Raw genomic sequence first — 25,385 nt, 5'->3', positions numbered from 1 at the left:
AATGGTGTAATTATTGTGCTCGCTGGCTGGTAAGGAGCTGTGCAAATGGCACTGGAATCGGTACCTGTGTTTGTGCTTTGGTACAGGAGGGAGACCGTGTGTAAATGAATTCTCTCTGGTGGCTCCCACCAGTACCCATAGGATCGCCTGGCTTTGTGGGGCTGGTGGAAAAGGGACGGGCTGTGGAAAGTGCCACCCTTGTGTGGTGGCTTACGCAGGATGAAAAGGTGCCTAGCAGGAGATGTTTCTGAAGATACTTCACCAGCACTTCTGAATTTTTGTGCTTGGCAGCTGCTGTGCCTGTCCCCGCAGGTGCCTCGCTGTTTGCTGTATCCTTCTGGAAGGCAACAGCCGTCCAGAAATCCTCTTCCTAGCCACCCCCTCCCGTGCTTAGTTTTTAATGAGTTTAAAAGCCTCATAATAAAAATTCAAATCATGTAAACAAACAAACAAACACACAAAAAAGTTGAAAGTTCGCCAGTCATAAATTGATGACACAGGGATGGAGTTTGAGCTCGTATGCAATGTGCTTATGCAATTTCTGCGCGTCAGCCTCATCGGGAGCCCTTGCCGTGCTTAAGCAATACATGTGATGGCAAGGATAAAGCTATTAGGTATTTAATTTAGATACAACCTCTCAATTGACTGTTTTATTGTATATACAGTATAGCTATTCATTGCTGATACCAATTTAATCTGCAGATTACAGATTGTATTTTCAAATAGGCAAGCCTCTTTTTTTTTTTTTTTCTTAAAATGAAGAATAATAAGAGGAGGATTTTTATCTTCTCTTTTCAACGAGGTTATGTAAAGTATCTGTCACAGATTTTTCATTTTTAAATGCAAATAATTATATATGGCAAGGGAGTATGATGAGCATTCAAAGTTGACATTGAAATTAAAATGCATAAAGTTTTCCTGAAAAACTGATCAAACAGGTCATTAGTCTAGGTTAGTCAAGGTGACTAGTAGAACATCTTAAGATGTTTAAAGTCTCATTTAAGATGTTTAAAATAACTAGTTGATAGTTTTTAAAATGACAACTGCTCCTGCATCATCTTGCTAGTTGCTAAGAGTTTTGAATTCACATAATTTTTAACAAATCTTTCCTCCCTCCCAGCCCCCTCTTAGAGCTGTACAAGCAATCTTCAAACCCGGTAGCATCTGGCAAACTGAGATTTAATCTGTTTTACCTTGCGTTTACGGTAGGCTGCAGACATCCGCACAATCGGTTATCAGGCTCAGTCTTTGGCAACCCACTAAGCCATGCTGCTGTGATTCTGTAAGCCCTGAACTGGAAAGGAGAAACCACAAAACAAACTGTGTGCCAAAAGGTGTCAAGTTCCCACACTGTAAAATTGCAGAGATGATGTAGGGACTGTTTTTCTCTCATCTGATCTCTTCCTTTTAATCTTGAGCTTTCCTCATTAAATTAGAAAAGGGAAATAAACATGGGGACACAAGAGTGGTTTCTAATTAAAAGTAGATTTAAATTTGAATAAGAAGAGTGCCTTGTCCTATGGGTTTCGTGAAATCTCTTTTGCTGCTGTTTGCCAGCTCTGTAGGTGTTTGCTTTGTGACAAGAGGGCAGCGGTGGGAGCTCTGGGCCACCAAAGGTGGCGGCGGCTGCCAGCCCCTGCACCTCCTGGCTGCCAGGGGTCCCTTCCTTCTGCAGCAAGGGCCGGTGCTGCCGTCCATCCTTCCCGCTGCGAGCCCCGAGTTCATCAGGACCCACTCTCCCGGCTCTGCTGCTTGGCTTTCGGCTTTGGAGCCTCTCCCACTGCGCGGGGAAGCCTGCATGCAGGGGCCTGCTGAGCTTCCACTCCTCCAGAACGGGCGAGAGGCAGCATCCCACCGACTGCACTGTGTGCTTAATTAATCTAATGGGCTCCTTGTACAGACAAGACTCCTGCTTTTCGTTGCGTTTGTTTTTTTTTTTTTTAATTATCTGGTTAAGGGAAGTCTTGGGATTCGTGTTGGTTAACAAAAACGCATTAGGGTTACGGCATTCTTGTTTTAGGAGGTTGTGAAGAGCCTTTCCTCCTCCTAGTGAAAGGGAATAGCCAAGCATCACAGCCTCCTTGCGGTGGGGCGTGGGCTTCCACCCAGGGAAGCGCTCCAAGCTTGCGTCAATCATCAGCTTCGCACCGTGCATCGGCTTCGCGCGGCTGCCATCCCTGCCCGCACCGCTGCCTTTGCTGTGCGGGCACGGATGCTTGGAAGCATGAGGCTTCCTTCTGGGGGAGGCGTGAAATGGCTCTGGTGAGACGTGGGGATAGGTTCAGGTCCCTCCGTGTCAAATTGAAGCTCTTCATACACCGTGCTGCTCTGCACCACCCATCTGGTGCTTGGGGTATTTTTGTTTGTTTGTTCATTTAATAGTAAGCATTTTCAGACACACTCTTCATCCAGTGGAATGAGAAGCACTTGGTTACTGGCACACTAACCCGGGGGGTTTCAATAGTCAGAAACTGGAGATTTCTATGCAGGGTCTCAGCCTTGCTTCGCTTTCTCTCTGAATTTAAGTAGTGATGGGAAACACAGCATTGTGAGCTTTCATCAGTGGTTTTCTTAAGCTGTGCCTCCCCCACCAAAAAAAAGAAAACCCACCTATGATGCTATTTTCAGTAGTACTGCCCAACGCATGTAGACTGATTGCATTAAAGCACCCCAGATGAAGAATATTTTGTCACTGCAGTTCTCTCTGCTAGTGATCTAGGTGATCAGTGCAAGAAAATGTAGTTTAAAAGATATCTTTCTCTGTATTCATTCAAAAACATGCAAAGTGATTTTTAAAATTAGTTTTCAGATGTCTTCTGGCGGAGTAAGGTGAAAGAGAGTGAGTTTTTTGAGAAAGCAACAAGAAAAACTGTTGCCATCTGAAGCTGTTTTGCTGGAGGTATTTTTAGGATGAATCAGGGGTAAGGCCTGAGAGTTCTCCTTGCCTTTAGCTGAAGTGAAAAAAAAAATGCTGACAACTTCCTTCCAACTGTTTTGCTGTTTTGGTTAAATATTTGAATATAAAACCCTAGCCTTTCAGGCAAGATATGAACTCATATTTTTAAAAGTTTTGATTACGTATCCTGTTCTTACTATTTAATACGGTGGAAATCTGTAATTTTCCACTTACTCGTAACAGAGTACATGAGATTTAAAAAAAAAAATATTGTTTTAGAGCAAAAGTTTTGCATTTTCATCAAGAAACCAAAAAAAAGCCTTCTTACAGTGATGCAGACACATGCAAATATGTACAATGAAAATATTAAAATATTAGTGTTTGGGCATTTTGCTTAAGTTTAATGAACATCTGCCCACCACTGCGGTGTAAGCTTTCCTGGTGACTCAAAAGTGGTCCTCCTCAGGACCTCCACGGTGCGTGTTCTCACTGTATGGGCAACTTGTTCAGCAGTACAAAGTCATCTCCTTACTCTGGCTGGGGACTCTTCTTCATGAGCAAACAAGACAGGAGTTTTCTTATGTGCTTTTTTTTTTTAAAAAAAAAAAAAGAAAACGAAACCCACAAACAAACCCACAAATGGAAGATTTATTTTGCTCCAGCTTGAATTACTGTCAAAACTTACTGGTTTTGTGTTTTGCAAACCTGACACTTTTCACCATTTCTGCTTCCCTTGCTGAAATTCTTAAACCTTTGTTTTTCTTCCTTAACTGACCATATAAATAAGGCCTTTAAAGGGTTTCTTGAAAATTCTAATGCGTTTCTAATACATGTAAACGTGTTCAGGTTTGTATATGTTGATATACTGATGTCTTTAAAAAAAAAAAAAAGAGTAAAGGGCTTTATGAACTACCTTTTATTTGTGGTGTGATTAAAATCAGTGAGGTTATATGTCTCGGTGAAGATCGAAAACAGAGAGTGTAAAGCTGGTGAAAAATCTGGTTTATTTTTTCATTTAAAAACCCACCAAGGCACCACCGTATCTATCTCAGACTGTTGGTGTCTGTTTAATGACCTACCACAGCAGGAGACGTGTAAAACAAGAAGCGTATTTTAATGTGTGCCAATCTCCTTCCTCACGTTCCTAAAAAGCACAGTTGCATTATATATTTAAAACCCCAAGGAATTTTATTGCATTTCCACTCAGCAGATACCTGCTGAGAGAGCTGTGTTGGACAATAACTTTTAAAAAAGCTTAATACTGGAGTAAGAAAAGCCATTGCATCCATGTTGTTTTATTTTATTTTATTTTACACAGACACACACACACACACATCGCGCTTTGCCTTTTTGCGGTGTGCACCTGCCCGGGATAACCAAGAGCTGGCTCCGTCACTTGTGACACTGCTGTCATACAGAGTCCCCTCTCTCTACGGCAGCCGGTATGATTATTTCCTTTTTTATTCTTGCTCAGCTTTTTCCCCTCTAGTAAGCACTTAGTGAGACGTGTCCCACCTTAATTAATCATCATTTGCTTCTGGGTGTGCGCTACTCCAGAAGGCTGTCTGCTGAAGTTTCAGGATGTGTAGGATAGGTCTTGCGATAAACCAGTTGTCAAGATACGCACTGTTCTGTCATTTTATGGGAAATACAGCGGGTGCCATACCTGCCATGTATTAGAAATTTCCATTAGTTAGATTACTTTCTCTTAATAGAGGTAAATAGTGTTTCAGTGATGAATAAATGTTTCCTTTGCAAAATTTTCAGATTAGGCAGCATCTGCAGTATCTCAGGTTTAAATCTGAAATAATACTAAATCAAGTGAGTATCGAATCGGATACTACTATTTGCAATTAATAGTGGACTTTGCAGTTTTCAGTTCCTCCTGGGTATGGCAGGTGATTTTTGTTTTCACTTACAAAGAATTTTCAAAGGTGTGTGCCATTAGAGAATCTATAATGTAATTATGAAGTAATATGGTACATTGTCTGAAATAATTTGCCTTAAGATGTTTCACGCACGGCTAATTTGATGAGACAAAAGAGAAGAAAATGACTGGATAATATAAATTTGATGTTACTGAGCAAGTTATTGTTGGTGTACGTGGGAGCTGTCAGAAGAACCAGGGAGGCTGCATTTGGGTGTTGCTGGGGTGTTTCACAGCCTGCTCTTCCCGCCTGCTCTGCGGCAGTTCGGGATAAAATCAGAGAATCATGGAATGGTTTGGGATGGAAGGGACCTTCAAAGGTCATCTAGTCCAACCCCCCTGCAAGGAGCAGGGACATCTCCAACCAGATCAGGTTGCTCAGAGCCGTGTCCAGCCTGGCCTTGAATATTACCAGGGATGGGGCATCCGCCTCCTCTCCGGGTAACCTGTTCCAGTGTTCCACCACCCTCAGCGTAAAAAAATTTTTTGTGATGTCTAATCTGAATCTTCCTCTCTCTATTTTAAAATAGAGGATAAGCCAGTTCTTCCTTCCAGCCTGAAATGCAGTGGTGTGTAAGGCAGTCACCCATGTAGGATCTGTAGTTGTAAAATGCGAATGGCTGGGAAGCAGCTGCCGCAGATTTCGTATGATGGTGTTAAAGATGCCTTGGTGGAGAAACAGGAGCAGGTAGGTATGTGATATGGGTCGTTACAAGGATGTAGTCCTCAATGAAATGTTCAGCAGGCAGACCAATGTTTCAATACTCGTGCCTTATTTATAGTCAAAAATCTGTGCTCTTGGTTTCCAGAGCCAACACTAATTTTTTTTTTTTTTCTGTGTTCACAGTTCTTGTAACTGTGCTGCACAGAACTACCTCCATAGGTATGAAGACATATACACAACAAATACAATTCATTGGAGAAACATTTTGGGAGATGCAGGAAGTGTACGAGACTTTCTGGCTCTGCACCAAGCATATGTTTACCTACCTATTATTTCTGTTATCTGTGGTTCTTTATTTGGGATTACAGTCTGACAAAGAAGTGGTTGGGAGTTTCTGATAGGAACTCTTTTTTTTGGTTGTTGTTTTTTTTTTTTAATAAGAGAGAGAGAATTCAGTTAAGGAGATCAAAGCATTTAATCTTTCTGGCGATCTAACGTAGCATGCTTCCAAAATACTTAAGTAATTTTTTTCTGTAAAATAGGACAATTATGAATTGAACTGCGTACATCTATTGTAGCATTTCTGTGAAATATGCAGATAATTCCTATTAAAATAATTTTAATATTGAAAACTGCAGTTGAAACTGCAATTGTCTGTGTACTTGAGTATAAATTTTGGTGACAAGTCTTTTGCATCCTCTCAAGAGATAAACACCATATCTGGTGCATTAGCTATATCTCTAAGCAGAGGGGAAATTAGTTCAATAGGTAATCTGTGGTTTGATTGCTGCTGGGTTTTTGGTAAATCTTATACAGAGCTCTTTACAGGGTTAATTTATTGATTTTTTTTTTTTTTTTTTTCCCTGTGTGTTCATTTATTTCATCAGCTGTCATGAGACTTTGCAAGTTGCTTATTCCATTGTCTTTCTGTAAAGCAATAATCTGTGGGAAAACAGTATAAGATTGTTAAATTTTCTCTAATAGCGTTAGTGGCACATACATATATAAAAGATGCTTTGTCTATGTTTCCTCTTATTTTTGTTTGAAATTGTTATTTACAGCCCTTTCTATACAAAAATGTATAGATACATTCAGTATTTCAGCTGTAGCTGGATTCCAGGGGGGTGTTCAATAGCAAGTCTTCAATGTTTAAAGTAAACTTGCTTAACTGGGTTGGTAAAGTTGGTGTTTGTCTTCAGCAGCCAGTAAGTCAGTGTAAAAGAAACTGTATAAAACTTCTCTTTAAATATGTACGTATGTCTTGCTAACCTCAGAGGAAGAAGGAAGAGATTTGGCTTTTAAAATTGTGGTGCTGGTCTTCCTCATTAGCAGTTTCATTCGCTCTGGCTCTGGGAGTCTGCCCAGTTAGCATGCTTGTGAGATGTTTTGGTGGATTCTCTGGGACAACGTGTGCAGGAGAGGAATTACTGAGCTTTAGTGGGGAAGGGAGCCTGGTACTAGTTTTGAAGGGCTGAAATGCAGAGCTGGAGTGAGCTGAATAAAACTCAGTCTTAAAACCTGTGAGAAGGGTTTGTTTCAGGTATAATTTTTTGGTTCTATGGGGAAAATAATTGGAAAACAATTTCAGAATTCAACTGGGTTCCAATGTACTTGAGTGGTTCAGCTCATCAATATTAGATAAATCATTTAAACCCACTGATTGAAAAGTCTGTTGAAGAAAGGACCATTTTCTAGAAACCTCATGTTGTATAGGAACGGTAAGTAAAACTCAGCCCGATTAACCAGCCTCCAAGCTCTTGAAGAAAGAGATGAGGACTTTGCAGAGCTGTCTTCTTCCGTCTATGTGTGGCAGCTAAGAAGTCTGTTATTTCTTGAGTTGTACCAGTAGAGTTGGAGGGGTTTAGGGTGAATCCAGTTATATTCTATTCTTTCAGTTTAATTTATAAAAGCTATCCTCCCCCAAGGCAAAAAAAAAAAAAAAAGGAAAGAAAAGAAGGAGAAAAAAAAAAAAAAACCAAAAAAAACAAGCTTTCAGAGGTATTTTCGAAAATGATCAGTTATATCTGAAAGCTACGTTCCAAGGTTAGATCCTGGTCAGCCAGGCCATAGTGCAATGTGGAGCTCAGCCTCTCTCAGTGCTGCTGCTTCTTACCAAAACGACGTCTTTTCCTGAAGCCACTCAGAGGACTGCTTGCTGTCAAAAAGAAATCAGTCTCAGCTTTTCATTCATTCCGGTTGCCCCTTTTCTTGCTTCTTGCTCTACACGTGCCAATGCACATGCGTGCAGAAGGAGGTCTCTTTTTCCCACAGGATCTTCTGTGCAGCAGTGGCAGAAATGCAGTTCCCTTCCCGGCACTGATGAGGCTGGGGACAGCAGACGATCTGCAAAGATCTACAAGAGTGGAGACCCGAGGCCTCTTTTTGTTCTTGCTGCATCTGTGTGAATTTTGGGTAGTTTCACAGAGGAATAAGCATGGGGCTACTGCTCATCCCCCGCTACTCCCGTGTGACAGTATTGGCTCCGTCGCTTCGCATAGCAAATCCTATTTGCTCTTTGTATCACCGTTTTTAATGCTGCATTGTCTTGCTCCAACAGAATTTTTCAAAAACATGTTAAAATACTCTGTAATGCACCATAATACCTTTTCCAGAGAGTCCCCTGACTGCATAAATTATTAAGGATGGTATGAAGCTACAGTGGGATTAGCTGTCGACTGCAGATCCAATGCCAGTGCTTTTCTTTCTGCAGTTCCGTGTAATTTAACATGTCAATAGCCTTGCTGGTAAAACATGATAAAATTTTATGTGGCTGTATTACTCATAATGTACTGCATATTTATGTGTGAATGGCATCACTCCTAAAAATAAACAGACAGTTCAAGACAGATTTCAGTAAATGACTTTCTAAAATCTTACATTTTTAATGTATGCATTTTAATAATGACTTCTCTTTCTTGCAGACAAAATTGAAGAAGCACAAAAACAACTCAATGGAACAGAAGACCAACAGAGAGGTAATAAACAAACCCAAAAATGAAACAGAAGGAAAAGCATTGCAATTCTAGAGGCTGATCCAAAGCCTTCCTGCATCAGTGGAAAGACTCTGGGCCGGGTGTTGGAGGAGGCCCCAGGCATGTCTGTCTGCAGATGAGGGGCTGTGATCTGTAACACCCCGATTTTGCCAAGACACAAAGGCTTTGTTTGAACCACTCAAGTCGCTGCATTGACCTTGATGAGACAGCTGAAGCTGTGGCATTAGGGACGTGTACAAGTTACTCATTACAGCCTGTTCTCACTGTTGGTTCGTTACATGATTTGCCTGATCATTAATAACCGCATTTGGTTTATGGCAAGCAATATGTGATGATTTCTAACAGATGCTGAAGGAGGATTGATCATCACAGGTTATATTAAGAAACAGATGACCTGTGACAGATTAAATCTGTGTGTGAGAGCTTAGAAAGCTGGTGGAAAGTCATTCCATTTCAAGGCTGGCTGACTGCAGTGGTACCTGTTTGGTCGTGTGGTAAAGCTCATCTGCACGCCCTCAGAGATGCTCAGAGAGACATTGGTGGGGGGAGCCCAGACAATACTTTGCCCGACTAGTACCGGGCCCATCACGGGAGACCTGTGAAAGGTCCGTTTCCACAAGCCCAGAGGAGCACAGGGGAAGATAGAAACCCAAATTAAGGACTCGAAGAACAGGGGCAGCTACTGGGCAGGCTGTCTGAGCCCAGCTCTTGGAGGGGTCCACCTTGGAGATGTAGGTATATTCCTTTTAATGGATCTCTCCTGCTCAGACAGGGTGGGGAGCAGGATCGAGGTGTTGGTGTTGGTGTGAGCGCTCTGAGTGTCTGTCTGAGATTGTGCTACTGGTTCGACCTGGGGGCATGGAGTGGCAGCAGCCTCACCTCTCTCTTGGGCTGCTGGATTTGGCATGAGGTATTTTCCTGTGACAATACCATGTGTCAGTGCTTTATCTTGTTCTGGGTAGGCATTCACCTCTCATGGCATTGAACTGGCCTTCTGACCTGTGACGCATCTGTGAACAGCATTGTAAAATGTTGATGCTCCGTCCTGGAATCAAAGTTTATTATCTTTTGAAACAATGAACCTCAAAACTTTTTGAAGTTCTTAAGAAATACCCGAGCAGATCTCAGCAGGATCCATCTGGCCCAGCTTTCTGTCTCCAACAGAGGCAGTAGAACGTAGTGTTTAAGGACAGCACATAAGCCTGGATGCTTTCTGTGGTCTATTCTCCTCATGCTGTCCCAGTGCCTCATTCTTTTAGTAACTAGATATTTATGGAGCTGTTATCCATGAATTCTTTTGATTAAAGGCTGTTTGCATCCAGCATAGTCTGGGAGCAAACTGTAGAAGTTCACTAGCAATCACATTAAAAAGTACATTATTTTGTCTTTTATTTTATTTTTTTTTCATTTTTGACTAGTTTCAACAGATGTCGCCAGGTTCAAGCATTGTGCAATGTGTTAAATAGCAGTTCTGCATTCACCTTATCCACTCTTGTCATGATTGTATAAACCTTCTCCATATCCCCTCAGCTTTCTTTTCTCCAAACTTGTGACTGCCTTAGTTTTTCAAGGGGAAGTTTGATACAGACGGTGGTACAGGCTCCAGGACTGTGAGGTTGCTCTATGTATGTGTAAAAGGTGGAGGACTAAAAAATAAGTGTCTCAATGGCCAAAGCAGTCCTTCAAACACTTACAGAGACTTTACAACAAACTAGACCTTCTACTGAATATTTTTGAATGTATTTTTGTCTGGTGGATCATAGATAAGTGGTATTGTCATCCAGACTTTAAAACTTGTTGCGTAAAATATTGCTGTCTGTTCTTCTTGCTGTTGGTCTTGCAGAAGTATATATTGCTCTGGGTTATTTTTTGTAACGAACATGTTGGAGCTGAAGATGAGCGAACCTCCACTTTCAGGTGTTTGTTCTCATGCGTGGCCCGGTAACACCTTTGCGCAAAGGAAGACAGCTTCTCTAGCGTGAACTTATTGATGTGCTCTGAAGAGGATGGGATTGCAGAGATTTATGTGATGGTAGCACTCAGCTTTCAGCATGTCAGGAGACAACGAGATCATTGCTTGATTTTTGACTCCTAATCTAATTCATATATCTGGCAATTTTACATAGAAAATTGATCTAGAAATAACTGACATAATAAGGCTCCTCTTTTCAAATGAAAAATCTCTCCCTTTTTTTGTTTTTTAGTTTCTGAAATGCTTAAATAGATAGATTTCTTGGTAGTATGAAGTAAATGAAATGGTTTAGCTTAAGCTTTAGAATCTGAAGGCCACTAAAAAAAAAGAAAATATGTGTTTTGATACACAAGTAAACAAAAATGTGCACATATTCACGTAAGTTATTTTAAATCCCAATCCAGTGTATACAGATTCACATGAAGTATGGTTATATATTTTTCTTCTTTGTTAATTTATTTTGTCTTTCAGTTCATCCAGATCACTTTAAATTTGTTTATTTCCTGTCTGAAATGAATAGGGAATCTAATTTTGTGGAATTTATCACAAGTTAACTACTGCTGTCAGCAGCGGAGCTGTCAGTGGCACAGCATTTTTGCAGGGAGGAATTTTTTGTAAGTTTAATCATGCTGATTTTCTGCTGACTAGCGTTGTGCACTGATCAGTCGTAATTTTGTACGTGTGTGGGACTTAAATTTAATTGACTGCAAAAGATATGTATTTAACACCTCATTTTGCCATCAGGTAGTAACCCAATTAAGTGCAAATTGGAATAGGTCTCTATTAAGCACAGAGGAGACAGTAAATGAACAGATACTGTTTTCAGCTTTGCAGACTTTGGTTATTTGGTGTAAAGTTGCAACTGGAATACCTACTTTTTTATCTTTTGGAGTGATAGTTCACAAATACCTTCAGATTATAGATATCCACATGGCTTGCCACCTGCCATCAGAAATATGTTTGCTAGGGTCCATGCTCACCTTGCTGCCCAGTGAGTGTGTCAAGTGGATAATCTTTTGTCTTTTCATTTTTTCTCAACTGCCCAGTTGCTGCTATGAATTTTCAGTCGGAGAAGCTGTGCTTCTCTTTAGCTTTGATGGTATCTCCCAAGGCTGTTTTACACCCTGAGTGTGCCCCTACTTTGGGATTGAATTTCGTCTTCTGACACATGTGCAGGGTTTCGTTAGTGTGACAGAGAAGGTCTTGCTCCCAGTGAGTGCCGCACACGGGGTTCTTTAAAACCTGGAAGGGCTGCTGAGCTTGAACTACAGAAGATTTCTCCTGGAGAAGGCAGTGAAAGCTTTCTCTGATGTAGCACCCAGTGGGTATCGTGAGCTGGAAAGAAGTCAGCCAAATATGACTGCTTTATCTTTGATCTACCGCTAGCCATCCTCCTAAGAAAGCCGTCCCAAGAAAGTCTCTCTCTTCTCCCTTCCAGACTGGTAAAGTCAAGTCCTCTCAGATCCTTGTGGTTACCACAGAGGCTTCTGATTTGGTCATCCCCAGAACCACTTCAGCCACTGAAGGCCAATATGAAGCGCTGTAAGCATTTGTTTTCTTCTTTTTCTGTTGCAGCAGTTCTCTGCCTGTCACTGCAGCCTGGCTCCTAGGTATATCAGCTCCACCAGTACCATCATTGCATTCTTTAGGACTAGTGAAACTAACTTGATTGTCTCCATACTTCGCACCAGCAATGCTAAGACTGCTGCCTAAGTATCTATCTCTGCTTCTGAAACTGTTCAGGGAACTAAAGTTTGTGACAAACTCCAGCAACGCTAGGATTTGTCATAAAATGGATAGCAGATCCCCAAAAGAACCATCTCATGGCCTGATGTATACTCTGCATTGCCCACCGATCCTGAGGTTAGGGAGTGCTGTTCCGGACTCAACTACGTCATTTCAGATAACTGCTTCTTGCCATGTCACTGCCAAAAGGATCAATGATAAAGGGCTGGATCAGATGGAAGATGGTTTTCCTCATTCTGCTTCTCAGTCGTGGTGATTGCTGTGTCCTCTTAGTGTAAGCTGGTCTGGGTTGGTCTGACACACGTGTGTTCCACAGCCTCACAGCATTTTGGACTTACAGGTTGTCATGGTTGTTTGTTAGGTGTGAATTCATCCCTCTGAATGAGCTGCTGTTCTTGTTAGATCAAGTTTTTAACTTTCTGCAGACTCGTGCTTTAACCCCAGCCAGCAACTGAGCGCCACACAGCTGCTCACTCACTCCTCCCTGGTGGGATGAGGGAGAGAATCAGAACGGTAAAAGTAAGAAAACTTGTGGGTTGTGATAAAGACTGTGTAATAGGTAAAGGAAAAGCTGCGCACACAGGTAAAGTGAAACAAGGAATTCATTCACTACTTTCCATCGGCAAACAGGTGTTCAGCCATCTCCAGGAAGGCAGAGCTCCATCACGCTTAACAGTGACTTGGGAAGACAAACACCGTCACTCCAAACGCTCCCATTTCTTCCTTCTTCCCCCAGCTTTATATGCTGAGCATGACATATCCCTTGGATCAGTTGGGATCGGCTGTCCCGGCTGTGTCCCCTCCCAATTTCTTGTGCACCCCAGCCCACTCGCTGGTGGGGTGGTGTGAAAAGCAGAAGAGGCCTTGACTGTGTAAGCGCTGCTCAGCAGTAACTGAAACATCCCTATATTATCAACACTGCCTCCAGCACAAATCTAAAACATAGCCCCACACTAGCTACTGTGAAAAAAGTTAACTCTGTCCCAGCCAAAACGAACACATACACGAGAGGGGGAGATGGGTAAACCTGTCTGTACCTATTTCTTCAATAGGCAAAATTTTAAACAATTTACTGATTGCCATGCATTTACTGAAACCCATCCTGAACTCAGACTTCCTGTTGCTCTGGTTGCACGCAGGCATCTGCCAGTATCCTCTTCTGATCTCTTCCCAGGACGGGCAGGTATCTCTCTGTCTGGCTTCAAGGAGAAGCCTGTCTTCAACCTCTCTGATTAGGGATCAGCGGCTTTGTATTACCCACTGCCTCAACAGTTGCAGCTGACTTTATTCAGACAAAACATGGGAAGACTGACCTCTTGAGCACCACCTTTCCTTCAAGGTCTATGGACCATAGCGTGGACCAGGAGAATCCGTATTCTGGTAGCTCTCTTTGTTATAGCACTCCTGGTCTAATGATGAAATGTTGTAAATAGCAGAAAGGAATAAGCTGTTAATTAAGCTTCAGATCAGTGCGTTATGTTGGTCCCCTCCAGTTTAACAATTCTATTAGAGTGAGTACTCATTTTGGAGTACCCACTTGAATTGAAGGGATCAGGTCTGTCTTTAAACTATGTTAAGGCATATTTAGCACCTGTTTCAGTCTGTCATTTGCCTGTCAACCAAGTTGCTATACTTTCTCATTCCATCATTTTCACATTCCCTAAGGAGCTTTTTCAGATTCTTGCCTGTAGCTGGAGATGCTGCATGTGGAATTCGAAGACGAAGCTGTGTATTCTCCTGCATCCTCAGTTTCAGATCCTCAGTGTAGCTGTTCACTTCTTGGTCTGTGAAGAAGGATTTTTAAGTTGCTCTCACTTCTGGAAGAAGTCCAAGCAGTTGTGACAGATCTATCTTGATGGTAGAGTTCTCTTCCAGAGGTACCACAGTTTGTCCCCAAGACAGTACCAGAATTTCACCCAGATCAGTTCTTTTTGCAGAGTCTCATGCTTTGATATTAGTAGTGCCCTCTTCATTTGCTTCCTGACATACAGAAATATTGTGACAGGTCCAAGAGTTTGTCTGACTTGATCAGTGACTGTTCCAGCAAGGTTCAAGCAACCTCTGTGATGCTGTTGAGAAATACCTTTATTTCCAGCCTCTGTCATGGGGCTACCTAAAGCCTTCATCTGCACTTTCAGTGGATGCTGATCTTTTCTGAAGCTCTTAAGGTGGACACAGCATTTGGTGGAGTGGCTCTGTAGTCACTGTTTGCATGCGGGACATAAGACTCCTCATTTGCTTGCTTATGTCTACATAGAGCTGTGTGGAACCACCCGTGGTGTGGATGTACATTTCGGCTGTTGTGGAAAGGAGAGATTACGTTCCAGCAGCAAATATTCCCCGAGATGCACAATCCGCAGGCACATATGTTCCCCTCCCACACTGCAGTCCCTTCAAAGTAGCGCGTTGGCATGGAGGAGAGGCAACTGAAATGAAATGCCCTTTACCTTGTTTGCCCATCTGCTGTTTTTTTAACTAGCATATTATTTTTCTAGTAAATTGAACGGCACTGAGATTTAGGTGAGGAAGTTTGTAGTTATAAATGGAAGCATGAGACTTCAGTTCAGAAGTGTAGGTTCTGCTGCAGATTCATGGTGAAGGTATTTTGTATCTTCGGAGCCGTTCCAAAGCCTCTCTACCTCATCATCCCTCTTGTTAAACAATTGCACGTTACTGACAAAATTATAGAGGGAGTTTAAAATATGTTGTTATAACTATACCAGCATTCTCCCTAGATAAACAAAACATTGCATATGTCTTCCCTTAAAGATTGGCGCCCTTTTTATGTTGTGGTATCCCAGCTTACACAGGGCTCTCATCGGCCCACCATCTGGCCTCAAAGGAGCAGCCAGGTCCCTTCCCTGCTCTCCCCTCCCCACAGGCACTCCCCATCCTGCTTCCTGCCACTGCATCTCTCCCTGCCAAAAAGCAGGTGGGAGCACCGTGTGCTGGGGATGTACCTTGTTCCCTAGGTTGCCAGCTGTGGTCAATACTGTCTTCTCTCGTTCAGGGGAGATAGGAAATTGAATGAGAAGAGGAGAGGCCAAACAAAAATCTGGAAATCTGATGCTAAACAATTCAAGCATTTTGATTTACTGGCTTAGACTAACCTCATCCTCCACAGATGTTTCCCTGAATTTTTCCTGTAGATTTACAAGCATGTGAGCTTTCTGGATTCTTTGCTGCTGCAGTACCCACATACTATCATTAGTTCAAAACATTTCCTTTCCATTTGGTATTTGTAGGAAACTGTGCCTTACATTTTGGGCAAGACATGTAACCAAGATCCAAAGTTTCGTGTGATTCTTTTCATCTTTCTGTCCTTATCTTCAGCAACCATATGGGCTGGAAATACACTCACTCTAGAAGGAAGTCTATCATCTTCAAAAGTTGCAAGTTATGGTAGTGTCCTATTTGCTGCTTAAGACTGGTGAGAGGATTAACTTGCTTTTTTTTTTTTTTTTTTTCAGTTGACATATGCCATAGGTACCTACCTTTTACTTTTGGAATGTTCAAAACTAGAAGCTAGCAGTGTTATTTCATGCAATTCAGTTGTGGATTTTCCTGATGCCTGATTTCATACAGTGTTTGTATCTACCTTGAAATATGTCAATACATGTGTCTGAGAGGTAATTTATTTAAATTGTTCTGTGTACATCAAGCTATAAGGCTTTACATCAAGACTGAATTATCTTTCTAAAATATTTACAGCAGCTCAGACAGGCGTGATTGGCTTAATGCAGGAACTATTCGTGTCTGTAGCTCATGTCATACAGGATCTCACATTTTCAAGTCCCATCTATTCTTAAAATCTCTGATGTTCTCACAGTGAGGGAACATTGCATGTTGCTAATAACAACAATGACATCTTGAAAGGTCCTTTCTGTCTTCAGGCACATTTGCTGCAGGGTTTTGTGCCCATGAAGGAGGGAGAAGACTCTCCTGACTTCTGTGGGAGCACGAGTAGTCTCTGATCTCATTTAACCTCATTTTTCATTGCTTTCGTCTTCAATAGTTAAGTACATTTTAATGTCCTCGTTTTACCGGTGGAGGCAAATTGATAAAAATGGAGATGTTTACATGCTTTTTACTCTGAGAAACAGTATTAGAATATGGGCTCAACCCAAGGAAGTTTTCTGGCTCCTGTAAACCTCCTGGGTTGTGAGTCAATGTCTGTATCTGTTATTTCTATTTTCATTTTCTTTGGTTAGTACATTTAGTTTAGACTACCAGCAGCTGAAATCTGCTCGGTAGATCCACTGCTGGTGCTAGACACAGCAAGAGCTGGTATTGTTTTGACAGGCAGACAAACAGATTTACAGTTTTAAATTGAACATTTCATCCTTTGGAGCTGTTATGAGAACTTGGTTAGAGCATTAATGGGATGTTAAAGTAATAGTATTTTGACTTTTCCTGACAAGTATAGCAAAATTTTTGAGTGACAGTTCAGTAAAAGGTATTCCAACCTGCAAGTATCGTTTTCAAAGGGACGTTATACAAATTAACTTTGTAAAACAATAGCTAAAAAAGCATCTTCCTGATAGTAAATGGAAAGTGGCTATTCCAAGTCACGATACAGTGCGTTGTTAAATCAGAAGCTATGTTTTCAGACGCAATAATGTTTTGAGCTTGACTCTGCTTTAGTGAATAGAAGGATTTCTGGCAAGTTTCTAAAATCTGAGGCAAGAACAAGATGATTTTTGTGCTGGGAGGATGCTGAGCTAACCAACGAGCTAATTCGAGAGGCATACCTACACGCGTGTAGTAAATGCAATAGATTGCTAATTTTAGCTGATGTGAGCTGGGAGCAAACCAGTTGTGGAAATGCAAGATTTTTTCACTTGTTAGTTTCCTTGTAGTCTGCCTTGCATATGAGTAATGAGTATTTTTTTTCATACTTTCCAGATACTCTTTTAGCTCAGGGAGTTATTGATTTCCTTTGGCCTCCTTCTAAAGGGAAAATATAACATAAATGGATGGTGAGTTAGCTATGGTGGACCGCTCTCTGGTAGTTGTAACCTATAGGCTGACCCAGATGGAGTCTTTCATAGAATCTCCTAAGAAGGCGCGTGTGTCTATGTGTGAGATGGGGGAAAAAGAGACTGTGGACAACTGTGGAAAAGGGCAGGCGAGGATGAGGGCAGGGAAGGGAAAGAGCTGTGAGTAGCTCAGTGGGACCTCTCACTGATGCCAAAGCAAACCTACCCTGAGGGAGATCATCCTTCCCACTTCTCAGAGAAGTCAGACTGAGCTTCCATGGTTAGGACAAGCTTCCGTGGTTAGGATGTTCGCAGTATCTAGATTTCCATCAAATCAACTTCTTTAGCTTTTGTCATGTTCAGAGCACCATTTTGTCCTAAAAGGAAGACCTGCTCTGTAAGACTCTTCCTACTCCCTTTGCCAGAGCTGCTGTTCCTTTCTCTGTTTTTAAACAGTAGAGTTGTTAGGTCTGAGCTCTTTGCTGCTCTTCGTTTCTCTTCAGGTGCTACAGGCAGTATGGAAATTGCTGCATTTGATCCCTGCTTTTCAAATGGAAGATTATATTGAAGAAATGCAGAAAATATGACTAAGGAGCTGCTTCTGTTTGAATATCATTACGTGCAAAGAGCGTTTAGTTAACATCTTGTTCCTTTCATTTATTTTTTTTTTTTTTCCCTCAGACTCATGTTTGGGGATTTTGTGTTCAGTATCTCATCTGACCAGGTAGCAGTTGCTCTTTGCTGATAACCCTTCAACTGTTTGCTGTTTCATGAGCTGTTCCATAATTCTGTTTTAATGGCCTTTCTTTTTCTGTGTTTTAGAGGTAGAAGTTCTAATGATTTACTAGCCAAACCCTCACTTTCCAGTAACCAACTGGTAATCCTTAAATCGCAAACAGGCAATTTAGTCGTGAAACTGTTCACAACATTTCGGGGAAGATTTCCAGATGTCCCAGAGGTATTTTAGTTGATTTCTGGCGGCATACTTTCTCTAGCTGGTTCTGTTTAGACAGCATTATTATTACATGAATAACTGAGTGGAACTGGTTTCTGATTAGGCTTTGGCAAGGAGCTCATTAATTTGCCTTTGAGGAGGCATCCTGTCTTTTTTTTTTTATGTCTTTGGAGTGCCCAGTAAGGAAGAACATCTCAGACTGGGATGGCTGGTGATGTTAGCTGGCGTAATGTTGTCTCTCCACCTGTTCGTAGTGAACGTGCTTCGTCTTAACAGCACTGAAGCGATGATTAGATTTCTTGGTTTAGTATTAAGGCTTCCGTGTAGATTAGATTAGAAATACAGTGTTGTTACAAGGCTGTAATGCAGAGCCAGTAGATAAACTCCATAGAGCTACGTAATATAGTAAATGTTTTTAATATTTTTTTAGCATATTTAAAAAGCTGTACTATGCGCCTTTGCTGAATGATCATATATCGATGTGTTGTGTGAGTAGTTAGGCATTAACCATAGGTTGTGTGGTTGGCATTTGCCATTCTTGTGTTGCCTTTTGTCTGTCTTTCAATGAATTGCTCAGGTCCTGTGAAACTTTACAGTGGTTCAGTCTCTCTGCTGGTTTCTTATACACATAATAGTGGGAAATCTCCATCGGTATCAAATGTTTCGTTTTATATGTTTCACGCTGGGCAGGAAATTAACTATTTTTGGGGAAAAAAATCCACTTCACTTTGGTCAGAGATTTTCAGATGTGCTGCAATGTTGCATTTGGTTCCTGTTCACATATGGATGTTGGCATTTTGCAGCTGTTACTGCAGTAGTCAAATGTTTATTTCTGTTTGATCTTCATGGTCTTCCTCCTTAAGCACGCTCTTTTTATGGCTAAAAATCTGCTGGTTGTTACTTTCTTCATTCAAGCCAAGAAGCCGAATGCACAAAATGAGAGCAGGCTCTTACAAAAAAGATCGATCTTGGCCTCGCTAGCGTAGGGTGGTTGTGTCCTTACAACCCATCAGAAGTCTCACCGTCGAGATTGTCTTGATGTGAGTAGCCATGACTTGAGAAGAAGCTGTCAGAAAGGCAGGTCCAGACTGCAGCATGTCGTTTACTCTCTACCTTTCCCAAGGCCAGACAAGAGTTGGCAGGCCCTCACGTGGGGATGAAACTGTATCACAGGGGAGCTTCCTGGTAAGTCCAAGCTGTGTGCCTTGGGGCGAAGGTGTCTCGCTTACCTTATGCTAAAATGTTATTGCACAATTTATAAAGCTAATCTGCTCTGCCTTCCCTGACGGTGCCACAGGATTTCATCTGGCGTATGAGGAGCAGCCCAGAGTACACCTGTGTGGCTGCACCTTTAAACCTATTGTTGGCTGTATTTCACTTACTAGATGGTATGTGTTCTTTATTCTTGGGGAAGAACCTTTTATGTTTCGAATTAACGAGCAAATAATTTCTGTATCTCTTTACCTTAGCTTCAGTCAGTCCATAAAGTTATTCTCCCCTTTCAGCTTTAGTGTGTCTTTGCAACTCAAGCACTGCTGGGAGAGGTGCTGAGACGTGGGGCTCTGGCTCACCCGGACCCCAGCCCCTGTCTCTCTCCTGCTAGTTCAAAATATAGGCGGGCCTAATATTTCAGAAAAATGTTTCTGAAAGGCAGGAAATACTTCTTCCTCTCCCCAGTGTTACCTTCAAAGTGACAATTCACTCCTGTTAATATAGAATTAGTGGAAACAGTAGATTGTCTAGTTTAAACTATACCATTTGTACTAAACATTATTAAATAATATTTGCCTGTTCTTAACTGTTGCTGACATTTGGTAGCCAGCAAGATAGGTATTTCTTGGAATGTATTTAGTTGAAAACCTATACATTGCATACAAATAGACAAGATATAAAGCAATGCCAGCCACATCTGTAGTGATGCTAAAACATCCTGTGGAACAAACTGAACATTTTTAGATGGCATTGTTTTTGTTGAGGTGCCTGTTAGTTTTGCCATCAGTGAGATGAAGGGTGCGCAGAATTTACTGATGTGATTTGTTTGATGGTGGAGATTGTAAGTGGGAAAAGGAGTTAAGCAACCAGAAAAATAGAAAAGCAAAATTCCTGGGAATGCTATTCCCCGTGTAGCCAGAGAATGTATCCTTGGTACATATTCTGATCCAGATGACTTAATAAGAGGAAGACCTGTAGAAGCATGTGAACAGTGTATTGGATATAAACGTGAGCAAAAGTACTTAGCAGACCTTGAGCTTTATGTATGCCAGTCTCATAACAATGGAAATTGATGAAAACTGTGATGAAAAGTAACAATGATAAAACAGCTTCTGTTGTAAAGTGACTAGATCTGGGGACAAGGGGAGAGCAGTGGATGCCATTTTTTACCTTGACTTTAAGGAGGCTTTTGACACTGTCTCCCGCTATGTTCTTGTATCCAATTTAGGGTGTTAAGATCTGGATAGGTGGACAAGCAGAGGCGTAGTAAGTCTGGTTTCAGCAGGTACAAATGCAAAGCCCTGCTCCTGGGTAGAGGAGCCCTTGCAGTGAGGCTGCTGGACGAAGCCCTGAGGACTCTCACCTGGTCCCATAGCTGGCCCTGGTTTGAGCAGCAGGTTGGACTACAGATGTACTGAGGTCTCTTCCAACCTGAATTACCCTGGGATGTTATTAAATGCTTATTTTTAAATATGGGAAACTTAGTCATAGAGGTACTGGTGTATTTGTTGGTGTATATATCAATATATATTTTCTCTATGATTACCTTGAATAGACAAACTTGAGATACACTGATTTTATGAGCTTGCTGGGCTGTGATGGTAGAGAGCACTAAAATTGAATTTGACTTTGCAAAAATGTATGCTGTCATTGAGGTTGATGGCACTACTCAAATGAGTGCTGATAACCACACATCAACACAGGTGCACCTTCCCTTGTCTTAGTAGAACTTCTGCTATTTTGGTTAGTAGTGAGAAATTATGCTAATAAAATAGTCATTCCAGTATGAAAACTTGGTGTGATATGGCCTTTAAAAGAGGACTGGGGAACCTCTCTGTTGCTGACAGCCAAAACAGTTCCTTTGTTGGGTCAGATATCAACCCAGAGTTCCGCGTTGTCTGTTAAAAACACCAAGAGAAATAATCATGTGTTTACAGGCAGTATGAAATCATGAAACCATACTTACCTTATCCACGCCATATGGAATGATCCAGTATTTGCTGATGTGAACAAAAGGACAGACGTTGACATCTATGAACACTTGATCCAATGTCTATCAGGCTGCTTTAGCCTTCAAATGTCTAAAGCTCCCCCCACCCTTTTAAAATTAATTAATGTCAAATTGTCCTTTACAATTTGACGTGGTTTTTAAGGGTCTGCTCTGTATATGTTTGGACTGCTGTTCTCAGCGATAAAAGCTCTTAAGCATAGATTAATCCTACTGACAGAGGTTTTCAAATACCGCTGCTGACTAGGAGTGCCCCAGGTTCTTTGGCTTGCCTCCTGACTTCTGAAAGAGAGAGTGACCACCATGTGGCCATCTCAAGAAAGTCTGAAATTAGGCACCTGAAATAAGACTGTTAAAATTGTTGATGATTGACTTTAAAATCCTCTCTATTGGTGCTTAAAATTAAGCATGGTGCTTGATTTAATCTTGTTCAAATCTTTTAGTTGACTTGTTGACTGTGAACATTTTCATAGTTGTATGTGTGGTTTATCTAATCGACTTTTTTGTTTGGGGTTTTTTTGCACTTTGGAAAATATTAATTTTAGGAAAAATATTGGAGACTGTACTTAAGATGTGGGAGGCAGTATGAAGCTAAAGAGGTAATTTAACTAAAAAATTGAAGTTCAGTTATTCCTTGCTGCATTTAATGTAAGTTCTAGTGACCTTACATTTGCCGGCAAGACTTCTCTCTTTATCTCATAATCATGTTCTTTACTTATTCATGGAAACAGACTCGGTGGGGTGATTCATGAGTGCTTTTGACAGTTTCAATGAAATCAAAATTAAGTAAGTTTCAGATGTCAAGAATAAGAATATTTTGAATATCTAAAGACAGTGGGAAGCTTAGCTTTATATCAGAATGAGATCCTTAAGTAATGGTCTCTCTCTTTTGAAAACCTTTGAACCACTACCATTGTTAGGTGTCAGAGTAACCTTTTAGCTGTACGTTTAAGACATCAATTAGTATTTGAACGCTTTCAGAAGAGGCTTGGTCTTGCTTGCAGTGCCCTGGGAGCAAAGTACAGATTTAGGAGCTAAAGCTTAGGCACTTGGATTTGAAAACCTGCTCTCTGTATGTAAACCCACAATGATTTTTTTTTTTTTTTTTTTTTTTTTTACTTTTGCAACATAAAGTGGGGAGATGAGATGAAAATTGTGCTGTTCATGGGACCGTAGGGGCAGGCAGGTTGCTCACCCTGTGTTTCATAGGGCAGCACTGAGGAGAAGGCAGCTTGGTGCCTTGCTTCAGCTCGCTCTTTTTCCCTTCCTTTTTTCCAGGTACAAGCACACAGCTCTATTAGAAGGGAGAGAAGGAGAGTGGGTGTTTTAATAACATGTAGACTTTGAGACAGGCAGCTCTGAAAGTTACTTAAACAAAACCATTGAGATCATTTCGTCAAGACACTGTCTAGTTTACCAGTGAGTGCTACAGAAGAAAAAAAAAAAAATCAAATTGCTTCTACCTTTCCTTTATTTGCTGTACGAGTTATTCTGCCAGATGCTATCTACACCATCACACTCGTGCTCTTTTGCTCTATTTCCTGTGCAAAGTGCAGCAGATAAGGTGGAGGTGAACAAAGTCTTGGTTAGAAACATCAGTTTTTCTTGTCATGTTTTGAGTGCAGAATTCATACTGAAGCAAAAGAATTAACCAGAGAGTCCTGATGGCAAAGCAGAACAAAGCCCACCAGGCAAAGAGGGAAAGAGGAGCAACCGTGTCCCTGGGATGTGAAAAGGGAGGCACTGAGCAGAATGGCATCGTTACCTCTCCTCTTGGGCTGGGCAACTTAATCCTGTTTGATGTAATAGAGCTTATGAAAAAGATACGTTTTAGACTTCTGATGGAGGTGACAACAGTTCTCAACAGCAGCACTTCACCTCCTGAGAAAAAGGGGAATCACCACTGAACGATGAGAAAGGCTTTGTGATTGCAGAGGGAGGTTAGCAGAGTGGCAAGGAGAGAAAGAAAAGCAGATCAACTTTTTTTTTTTTTTTTTTTTTTTACTTTCTTTCCACGTGAGGCTGTTTTTACGTTCTCTTTGTTCAGTGTCAGCTTGTTGAGGTGGGTACGTGGCCCTGGCAAGTTACCACACTCCTGCAAGTTTGTAGCTCTGCAAGGCAGAGGGGCGTTTAGCATTCTGGGACTGACACTCGCCATCAGTTTTGTTGTCGTCTCTGGAAATACTGATGCAGTTGATCTTTGTGCAAGCGCGTAGCTGTAGATTATCAAACGTGTGATGGAGTATGGATCTTCAACATAAACTGGGAATACAAAAAGATGACTTATACAAAAGGAAAAAAAAGCTAAAAATAACTGAAAATAAGTTGTCAGGGATTCCTTTTTTTCCCTAAATAGGCTAGAAATTTGGTTGTTAGCAAACATAATGTGACTATTTCCATTAATAATGATTTCTAAATTACCCAGGAGTAAAGTAGAGCACAGGACATAGACGACTGTTAAGCCTTGTAAAGCCATTGTCAAGAAAGTACATTTTGCAAGGTTTTATATAGACAGGTACACTGAAGCAAACCAGCAACTCCATCTCTGGAATCACAAAAGATACAGGGTCAGAAATACAAATAAGAAATTATTTCTCATTATTTCTGTAAACTGGAATTTTATTGGTATAGAAGCAGCACAATTAGTGATTGTGAAGATTAAAGAAAATTACTCTTTCTGTGTGTAGTGCAATGCATAACTTGCCTTTGTTTCTTCTTTTTTCTTTCCTTTTCAATTTCATGAACCATTTCTATGGTTTGGTATGTGTTGAACAACATTTTTAAAAAGTTAGCAGTGAATAGATTGTGGAAAATTCTGATCTTGTGTTCATAATGAATTAATGTTTTTAATTGCTCCATTGGTAGGTTAGAGATACATTTGTACTTTCTTTAAGGCTTTCTTAAGCCACATTACGTCTTTCAGTTGTGTTGATTTCCAGTTCACTAGCATGGTGCAGGTTGAGTATGCTTGTTTCCCTGCAGTACATGGTTGAAAGCCAGGAATATTTGTTATTTAATATTTGGAGGCATCAGGAAGCAGCACATCATTTGATTGTTCAGTTACTGCAGTATGGAACACCTTAGTCTTTTTGTGTACGTTTGTCTGCTTGGATGTTTGCAATTCCTGGCACTCTTACCTTCCCAGCTCTGTGTAATCTGCCCAGCTTTTTCCATAGCACTCTGCGACAAACACCAGCAGCATGATTGGTGTGGAGGCGTGATTGTGACAGGATAAATGCTGCAGTGTGTGCATAAAAGGAACCAAATTACTTACACTCAATTAACGTGGCCATGCTTCAGAGAGATCACCAAACCATGGCTAAAAGCACCCTTTTGTATAATTACCTTGTTATTTTCTCTTTGATTTGTGTAAAATTGTTTTTTGTTCTTATTGAAGAAAAAACAGTTGCAGTAGACTATCAATTTTAACAAAATCACCATTAGTAATATTGATGATAACTTATTAGTATAAGTTACTCATCTAATTGTGAAGCAATGGAAAGTATAAAACATCACGACTGCTCAGCTTTGAATATGTTAAATCCAATCTAATATGAATAGACTTTGTCGATAAAGCAATAAATGCAAAGTTTGTTTAAAGGCTAAGTGAACAGTTACTGCAGAAATTTCTTCCTGAATGCAGAAGAGGAGCATGAAGTCCCTGTAACTGGGATTCAGAGCGAGTAGTGCTGGCAGGGCATTCGAGCGCCTCTTTGCTGGGACTGCTGAATGTGACAAAGCCATCTCTTACTCTTCACAGTTAAACTTCCTCTAGGAGGGCTGAGAGAGGAGTAGGTCAGGTTCTGCAGAATTTCCATGTTTGCAACACATTATGTGTGATGTGTAGGCTTTAATCTTTCAGTTTGCAAGGAAATCTCCTGAATATCCATTCACCCAAAATGAATATATGTGTACATTAAGTTGGCATTGAGTTGGAAACACAGGATTTTGAACTTCCAAGTATCTGGCATTAGCACACATCCCAGTTGGGTTTTGCTTTGGCACAGAGAAAACGTACCATCTTCTTGCCTTT

At 41.1% G+C, this 25,385-nt stretch overlaps 1 protein-coding gene across 1 annotated transcript in view; it reads left to right on the top strand.

Moving 5' to 3' along the window:
- HIVEP1 (HIVEP zinc finger 1) overlaps positions 1–25,385 on the top strand; it is a 125,499-nt gene that overhangs the window by 68,147 nt on the left and 31,967 nt on the right. The window contains exon 4 of the mRNA XM_086741478.1: positions 8,409–8,462. Within this exon, the coding sequence (XP_086597604.1) occupies positions 8,409–8,462 (54 nt within the window). The remainder of the gene's footprint in view (positions 1–8,408; positions 8,463–25,385) is intronic.

The sequence above is a fragment of the Chlamydotis macqueenii genome, chromosome 2 (assembly GCF_036417535.1).
Source record: "Chlamydotis macqueenii isolate bChlMac1 chromosome 2, bChlMac1.mat, whole genome shotgun sequence".
Lineage (NCBI taxonomy): Eukaryota > Metazoa > Chordata > Aves > Otidiformes > Otididae > Chlamydotis > Chlamydotis macqueenii.
The sequence above is the reverse complement of the archived record's forward strand: the minus strand, read 5'-3'. Positions and strand labels throughout refer to the sequence as shown.